Source organism: Pyxicephalus adspersus, chromosome 8 (assembly GCF_032062135.1).
Source record: "Pyxicephalus adspersus chromosome 8, UCB_Pads_2.0, whole genome shotgun sequence".
NCBI lineage: Eukaryota > Metazoa > Chordata > Amphibia > Anura > Pyxicephalidae > Pyxicephalus > Pyxicephalus adspersus.
This window is the reverse complement of record NC_092865.1, coordinates 52683011-52692337: the sequence shown is the minus strand read 5'-3', so window position 1 is coordinate 52692337 and position 9327 is coordinate 52683011. Positions and strand designations below refer to the sequence as shown.

The 9327-nt window shown below is 38.5% G+C and overlaps 1 protein-coding gene across 1 annotated transcript in view; it reads left to right on the top strand.

The window, feature by feature from the left end:
- Nucleotides 1–5559, top strand: part of CIMIP7 (ciliary microtubule inner protein 7) — a 25455-nt gene extending 19896 nt beyond the window's left edge. Inside the window, exon 4 of the mRNA XM_072420648.1 lies at nucleotides 2967–5559. Coding sequence (XP_072276749.1) covers nucleotides 2967–3401 — 435 coding nt within the window. The 3' untranslated portion in view covers nucleotides 3402–5559. The remainder of the gene's footprint in view (nucleotides 1–2966) is intronic.
- The last annotated feature ends 3768 nt before the right edge of the window (nucleotides 5560–9327 follow it).

Below are 9327 nucleotides of genomic sequence, written 5' to 3'. Positions count from 1 at the left end.
TTGTGACATGGTATGATCCAGGGATGAAGCAGGATGGGTGGCACTATCCACAAATTGTGACATGGTATGATCCAGGGATGAAGCAGGATGGGTGGTAATATCCACAAATTGTGACATGGTATGATTCAGGGATGATGCAGGATGGTTGAAGTCTCTGTCCCTGCACGTCTCTAATAACAAAGCAGAAGAATCAGGAGAATTGGAGATATCGTTGTCACACAACAACAGTTTGCACCTGAAGACCCTTATGGCAAAACATTTGTAAAATATTTTAATCAAAGTTGTAGATTTAAATAAAACTGAAAACAAGATTTAAAATTACAATTATGTTAAAATTTGATGAGCGTTTAGTAATTGGGTAGTAATTTAACATACCATGCTTACTGAATTAATTGGATGGAGTTAATGATCTTGCACAAACAAGAAGGACCTGTGCTCGGAATACATCTGATCCTGCAGATGGACCCAACAAAAAGAAATAGCTGTTAGTTGCCTGTGAAAGGAACCATTAATGAAAGTACCTTCCTCTGAAGCTGATTGTAGCAGCCACTAAATTCCCTCCATAATGCTTCTCCTTGGCAACTGCGGTAAATTAGCCTCATCAGGGAGGACTGAATATATCACACTGCGTTAGTGTACTGCATACGCACCTCAGCGAGTCCCTTCGCTTTCCGAAACCGGCTAGAAGCATTGTCCCCTGTGCCGAATGATTAGGTTTGTGTGTTTGAATTCTAAATTGGGCATTTAATTTCATGGCAGTAAGCTGCAGCTTTAGCCCTAGAGATTACAAACAGTAATAAACGAGCCCTTTCCTTTCACTATGCATTTTCTATGTTCATATTTTTTTAGCTCCTCACTCTGCCGAATGACATGCAGACTCTGCAGCCCCAGAGAAGTCAATTATCTATACAATCAAAGATTTCTTTATTTCATGTTACACAATGAAAAGCTTCAGGAGTTGCTTTACAGCTGCAGAAAAAAACATAGCAGCTGTCCGCAGTAACAATTTTTTTAAGGGATATATACCGGTATCAGGAGCTGTCATTGCTGACTATGCCATGGCCCTTTGAGAAATTATAGATTTTGTTACAAGAATACTTTAAATGCTGTCACCATCACCCTTCTCATTGCTGTAATAAACAATGGTAGGATTAGCCAGTTTGAGTTTTAGTTTATTTCATACAATACTGCAATTAGACTGACTTTGAGGATTAGGTATATGCTTCATTTAGCTTTCCCCCTCTCTAGCAGCAAAAATATTTTGCTCATCTTCTGCTTTGTTCAGCCACCAGAAGTAAAAGAGGAAGCCATCTGTAAATTTACAGCCTTGCACATTGCTACAAACTTGTGACAGCTCAGATACCAATGGCCAAGTTGTAGAGCTGCCATATGGGAGTGTACAAAGGCAATCAAATACTTTCCCATGACCAGAACACTGGGCTGTGCATTTTCATTCCAAAGAAGTTTTTTTAGCAGGCAGGTAAGAATGTTTTATTGCATAAAAATATGTATTGTCTTAAAAAAAAACCTCTACCTGCTTAGAAACTGAAGTCATTTTCAAAAGGGGCTCAGGTAACCCTGAACTCACATTTTTCCTTCATGTGCTTTGGCTCTGTGTTTGCAATATAGATTAGAAGGCTGTCAGGTCACTGCTAGCACGGAATCTGTGCTGGCTTAGATAAGAACTTTGGTTCTTCTGCTGTTATTTTAGGGGTGAATTGATGCCCAGTGCCTAAAGCTACAGAGGTTAATGAGGGTATTTACTGTTCTGTTTGGGATGAATATTGTAGTAGAATAAAACATGGGATGGCAAATTTGGTGGGAATTTGGCACAATCTATCTCACTCTGGAAAAGGGATTAAATGCCCTGCATAGGGCCATGAGTAATTGTTGCTGCAAATTTACAGTTTTTTATTTGGGACCCAGGATCAGTGTATCCTGGAAGTAATGGGTGGGCCAGGCAATCCATCCCTCTTCCAGGTCAAAAATTGAACATAGCTGGCTGATGATAAATGGGAAAGCATTTTGAATATTCTGCCCGTAAACTCTCTCAGTTTGTTTCCCTCTCTGTTTCAGGTTTTACTAAGGTTACCCCCAAGCAGAGGTTCCTCTCTGCCATCCTACCATTTAACGCTGATCCCTCACAATATATAAATATTTGCCACAATTACAATTTAAGGCTAAATTTAGAAGTTAGGTTCAGGTACACAGATTTAGAACTTAGGTTAGGATTTAGAATTAAGTTAACCAGTTCCACTTATGATACAGATTTTGAGCCCAGTTGTGATTAATGGTTTATTGGTACATTTAGAGGTAGATGATTAGGAACAAACTTGTTCATAATGCACTATGGTTGTGCATGTGATCATTTTCTTATTTGTAGGGACTTTGTAAGCACCTTTTAAGCTTTGAAAATCCTAACTTTAATAAGTGAAAACAGCCTTGACTTGTTGCTTTAACATTTGCACAGATTGCCTTTTAAGCACAGACTGAACAGAATAAGCTTTCAGAAGCCAAAATTCACATTCAACAATTAAAGTTCATTTTTGTGCTATGCTGAAAGGTGATGGCTTTGATTTCAGGCTCAGCAATAATTAGGGAGTTGTTGATAAGCGAGAGTTCCTCCATGGAAATTATTAGGAGCGATGATAATTACGGTAATGAGTATCTTCTGGAACAGAAAGTCTTTTCACATATGGGTGGTTAATTTACTGTAAATAGAATATAACAAAGGGGCGAGAAACTATTGTGTTTTATCAGAAAGTAATAATTTTTTTATGTTGCATTTATCTGCAAATAATTTGCAGTTTTCATATCATACTCTGTAACGGGTATGATTTTATTTTCTTTAGGGTGTCCCCGTCTGTCAGTCATGGATAACCTGTAACATGAAGGTCTTTTTTCTTGACCTGATCACCAGTACCTTCATAATTTTTCAGTTCTCTTTAACAAACTTTCTTTTTCAGGGTTTGGGTAAAAAAAAGCTATTGCAGCACAGGGAATCCTGCAACTTTATTTACTGGAAGCCACTGGAGGAAGAGCTAAAGAAACAGAGGCCTCCTATCAGCACTTACCGGACAGATTTCTGGAGACTAGATGATAATTCAGGGAATGCTCCTCAGCTTTTAGTTCCACGTTTGAATCGGGCAACATCAGCTTCATGCTTCGTTACAACTTACAGGGACATGATGAGAAGCCATAGCAATCTTAAAAGCTCTGAGCACTCAGCTTTGACAAACAACCAGCAAATATTGAACAACACAAGAGCAGAAACAGAGGGGGTCTCGCTAAAAAGAGCAAAATCTGCACCTTTCAACAGGCTCACTGTTTCTGATTGTCTGGTTTGGCGTGTTCCAGAAACCAAAAATCAACAAAGCATGCAGAATATTGCAACAAGTTAACATGGTCTGTTCCCTGCTTAACATAGTGCTGTTACACCAAAGGCATATTAGGTGATGTCCATCACACTTAAGCGTCTTCTTTTTTAATTAACAGTATGTTGCCACCAAACATATATTGTATGGTAAATAAGCAAAAAAGGGTGCAACAAGCAATAACTTTACATAGTTTCTAAGTCATAATCCTCCTGTGCTTACTTACTGCCTTCTATAGTATTGCTGTGCAGGAGAAATTCACTGAATGTTGGTGTTGGTTTGGACTCTCCTGACATCAGTGTACCAAAGGAACAAATAAAAAAAGTACATTTTATGCCCAGACCCAATGAATTTAGCGGTCCGTTGGCTTCAACACATTCTTGATTACTAAGCAAGAACAAGTATAGAGAGAAGGAATTTGGATTTTCTTGATTTGGTTTGGTTGATTGGATTTGGTTGATGTTTGGCCCTAACTTTCAGTGTTAGGGTAGATGTTGGGGGAAGTTATAGGTTCATGCTAACTGTTGTGTTTAGTTTGGATGAGAAAAGTTCAGCGTTTCAGAGAGGATTGCACTTTTTCACTACCCTAGCAAGGTTATTTACACTTATCTGCTCTTTCTTGCTGCCTAACTGCTCCATTGAAGCCTCCTTTTTTTTTACTCTAATGGAATAGGGCTTCCAAAAATGCTCAGACCTCGGTGGCCAAAAGGCAGTTCTGAACACTGATACACGGGTAAGGGCAAAAACATCATCGGCCCTGGTTTGTTCTGATGCCATCCAACACTGGAGTTTACTCAGGGTGGACTTCAGCGGCAGGAAGGCGGTGAGGAAGTGTAGATTGGTTGACATACCTAGCAGATAATGATTAAGCAGCAGGCATTGTTTCCTTAAAGCATAGCTAGACTTAAAAGAAAAAAACTTATTACAAATCACCTTCAATCCCTCCGGAGCTTTCCTGAATTGGGTCCCACGCTATCCTGTAATATGCCTTTGTCCCCTGCATTCTGGGCATCGCCATCTTCTTTCCTCGTCTTCTGGCTTCTGCGCAGGCATGAAATCGAGTGACATAGCTGGCTGTAAATGGGAAAAAAGAGGGCACGAGATCTGCATTTTTTTCCACTTTTAAAGAAGAAGCTTGTTCTTTGCATACTTGAGTTTAGGCATGCACAGAAGGCGCAGCCAGAAGCTTCCTGGGATGCGTGATGTGGGTATCCCAGGAGGCACTGCACTCCCATTCTGTCTTTATCATCATAGCAATAAAGACAGAAGGGGAGGGGCTTCACCTTTTTTTTAAAAAAAGGTTTATACCCCACCCCCAAAAAAAGAAGATAATTTTTACCTTACAAAAAAAAGTTGTCCACCCCTTTATGCAATGAAAAAAAATTGGTGATAGATCTGCTTAAAGGGTTATGTGTAGGGCTAAGGTAAGGATATGTAGTTCACTTTTCTTTATCATTTTCCAACCCCCTACACTAAACATAACTGATGCCCAGTTCTTAGTGGCAAAAGCTAAAATAAGTGCGCCTTTGCAAAAAGTTCAAAAGAGATTCATCACAGATTCTTTTAAGTACTTTGACATCTTAGAGATTGGCATCAAAGGCCTAAGGAGTTTAGAGGAAAACATTTCAGCACTTCCATGTTCCCAGTTCTACAATAACTTATTCATTTCCTTTTTATAAACATTTTTATGTTTAAAATGTGAACTTTTCATGCTTGATCCTTATACATCACAACAGTTTACAGAGACCAAAACAATTACAAAGCTCAACAAAATCAATCGCACACATTATTATTAGAAATTTTGATGTTTAGCAGGATGACTCTGGAATTTAAAGTGATCAGTCGGTGAAAAATCCAAAATTGTTTGATTTCAGGGTGCCTTTGAAGGAGCCATATGTGCAGAGAAGTTTAGCTTGAATTCATTTAATACCCACTTTTCTATTTTTAATGCAAACAATTTAATCACTGAGATGTCAATATGTTTAATATTCTCATCCGTACCTTACTGTTATACATTATTGTATTGTATATATAATCCTTTATCATTGATTTCAGGAGCCCATGCATTGGAATTCTGTTATTTTATCTTCAATATATAAAGCCAAATATATTTCATTGCTTGATATACTTAAAAAATATTGGAGTATAATATTTTATATAATAAATTTATGTTGTAAACTTGTAACTGCTTATTTATTCCTTTATGAAATCAGTTTCATTGCCATCTGTGTCATAAAATGTTTACAGGCACAACTGTTTATTCAACGCCAACATATTACGCAGCGCTGTACATTAAATAGGGGTTGCAAATGATGGACACATACAAACAATGAAACAGGAAGAGAGGACCCTGCTTAGAAGAGCTTACAATCTAAGAGGAGGGGGAATTAGCACACAATAGGAGGAGGAAATGGAATGGTAGAAAGAAGTGAGAGTTTAACAGGCAGAAGAAGACAGGTAGGTGAGGTTGAAGCGTTGGGTTTAAGAGCTCTTTTAAATGAGCAGAAGGTAGGAGCAAGCTGAATAGGAGGAGGAAACCCATTTCAGAGAATCAGGGCAGCTCTAGAGAAGTCTTTGTATCCGTGCGTGTGATGAGGTTATGAGTGAGGAAGTCATTAGTAGGTAAATGAGTGGCTAGGGGAGTATTTTTTTACCAGGTCAGAAAGGTAAGTGGGAAAATAACTGTGTAGGGATTTGAAGGCAAAGCACAGGAGCTTGATGATTCTAGGAGATTCACAGGAGATTTGATTCTAAGGTGAAATGGAAACCAATGAAGGGAACTATAAAGAGATGCAGCAAAAGAGGAGCGGAGGGAAGGATGGATGAGTCTGGATGCAGCATTCATAATAGATTGTAGAGAAGAGAGTCAGGTCCAGACAAGTGGGGATAAGAATAAGTCTTGTTATTTAAAATGTTGTAGAATGAATATTGCTTTCTTTTTAATTGTGTAAAAAATATACAGACCAACAACTGGCACATCAGGTGGCAAAAACCAAACTCTGGTAACCTTGGGAGCCTATTGTATGTTGCAAATGGAAAACTAAAAAGCATTTTTCACTGCTGTCAAAGGTGCTAAAAATATTCCTGCACCTGCTCATTTGCTTTTCTTTTCAGCCATTGCTAATGCGCTTATCAGCGGTTGTCTTTTTTTTGTCTGACAGTATGCAGACCACATGAGGATGTTTTTTGTATCCTTTCCTACATCAACTGGTTGTGGCGTCCAAGGTGGCTGTCATTGAACTAACATAATATACATTACAGACAACGCAACCTACTAGCTTACTATCCTCACCACTTTAGGTATATTACTTATTCTATTTTGACTTTTATTTGAAGTTTATACCTTGCTGTTTTTTCATACACAGATGAAATACATATTCAGGGGGAATGTTGTCTGGCAGGAGACTTATTTCCCTCCACCATGATTAGGTAACATTTACATCTTCTGTCCCTCATTCAGCCAGTGAATAGACATAGAAAAAAAAGCAGCTGACTGATGAGCTCATCCTTTGCTTATTCCACCTATCAATATTTCCCTTGTTAGCACATGGTTTTAGCATATTGGTTTATGATTATTTATATTATTTTATTAAAGTTGGTCCAGGGAGCATCCGATTGTCTTACAAGATCAGGAAGGAGCAATTTAAACCATTTTATTAGATTTTTTTCCTCTGGATCAACTATGCCTATATGGTATTGTCTAGAAAATGCTGGTTTGTAGTATGTTTATTTCCCTAGTGGTTGGACTTGTTTCTTTTTCAACCTAACTATGTATCTATTAGAGAGTATGCATCTTTTCTATCTACCTAGAGTTTAAATCAGTACAAGTCTGCCAATATCTGCAAACATTTCCAAATCCTGTATTCAGTTAAAAAGCTATTCTAAATAATTTCCTTATCATATTGAAAAATCTGTTCTTTTTTGTTAGATATTTCCATTTGGTTGGCGATGGGTGGAATTATGCTCAGTGACGGGCCTTCACGTCTGTACATAAAGGTCATCCAGTCCAGTCGCCAGTTTTATCTTAGGTGCTGAAAGAGTTGATGGGTGTAAAATGTACATCTATGTACCGTTTATAAAAGATAGAGATCTCCTCTGCTTTTCTCCCCATCATCAAAGCTCTTGATGGTGAGCATTAGTGACATTTCAAACACTCAGTTTGACTTTGCAGAAGCTGCCGTCGTGCAGAGAAGCCTTTACACACAACGGAATGAACTCCCTCGGGGCTGTTTAAAGGTTTGCTGTTTATTCTCTAGGTCACGTCACACTTGGCAGCCATACCGCACTCATTTCTTTTTCTTATATGTCAAGAACGTCCAGGATTTGGTGACACAGGGGCCTATTTCATAAAGTACTGCAAAGAGCAATAACAGTGTGCAAAGGGCAGCAAGCCATAAAATGTAATCAAATATCACGGTGCTCTAGGCAGATCAGCACAAGGCGAATTCCAGCGGGTTCTTCTGGGTTACTGTACTTTACAAATTGCTGCAGGCTCTTAATGTAGTTGGATTTCCCTGCACTGCATAGGCTAAATACTTATTGGCGGGCATTGGGGAAATAAGTAGAAATACTTACCTTATTCCTCATTGCCCCATGTTTTTAACTAAGATTCACCAAACATTTACCCATGATTTTCACAATTTTCACAATGGATTAAAAAATGTATGATGTTTTACCCATTGTTCATACTTTTTTCTAATTAAAACCAATGTGTACATCTAAGTTTAAGTAATTTAAAGAAACATAGACAGCACCGTGGCTGTGGTTAGCACTGTTTCCTTTGCAGCGCTGGGTCCCAGGTTCAAATCTCAGCCAGGACACTATCTGCAAAGAATTTGCATGTTGTCCCTTTGTTTGTGTTGGTTTTCTCCAGGCACACTGGTTTCCTCCCACATTCCAAAACCATGTAGTTAAATTAAATGACTTCCTGTCAAAATTGGCCTTTGACTGTGTTAATGGCATATGACTATGGTAAGGACATTAGATATTGATCCCCTTTGAGGGACAGTGCTATATACTGTAAATACAAGTTAATAATAATATATATGACTCCCTTCATCTGGCACATTCCACCCTGACCTGGAAATGTAATCTATGGACTAAACTGTGGCCAATGCATTTCTTCTTTGGAATTCCTAAAGGGAGTTGGATGTCCCCCCATGGGGAGCACCAGCATCCAATGTTGATATATACAGTATATATAGTGGTTGAGAGCCCCCATTATGCTTCCTCAGATCAAAGTACAATTGGAATGATCATTACCCATTGGGTTTGATTTAGTAAATGAATATAGGCTGTTCACATAATTGTGAATTATCACGTATCAAGCAAGCCCTGTTGACTTCAACCATCCAAGTCCAAGGAATCCTGTTTCTTTACCTTACACATGATTGGGTATTCTTTGCAAAGCAAACTATCACCACGTTCATCAAGCTAGGTTAGTTATCCCTTAAAAGATCATAAATCATCTTGGTCAGTGAACGGCCTTTATAGAAAGTCTTGCTTTAAGAAAGCACAATAATATCCCTGACATTATAAAACATATTTCAACGAATATTTTAATACAAGAATATAAGCCACTGGAGATATTTGTACACAGACCTACTTACTATTAATACATTAGTCTGTCCTTTCTACATTTACCTTGGTCAGTCTTATCTCATATACAAAATTCCAATTTACCAGAAGACGAGGAGAGGAATGGCTGATCCTTTAGTCTGAGGTCTCAGACTGCTGGCTGCACAATAACTGCGGAGAGACTTTGGCCTGTCAGGTATTATTGCTTATAAAAGACGGATTTGTTCTGGCATTACAGAGAACAGAAGTACAACAATAAGCTTGTCTGTACACAGGGTATGTGATTGGTTGGTATTAGCCAGCTACAGTGTTCAGATGAACAAGGGAGATCAGCCAAGAAGGAGACAGCAGCGGTCAAAACAGAGATATTTCAAAT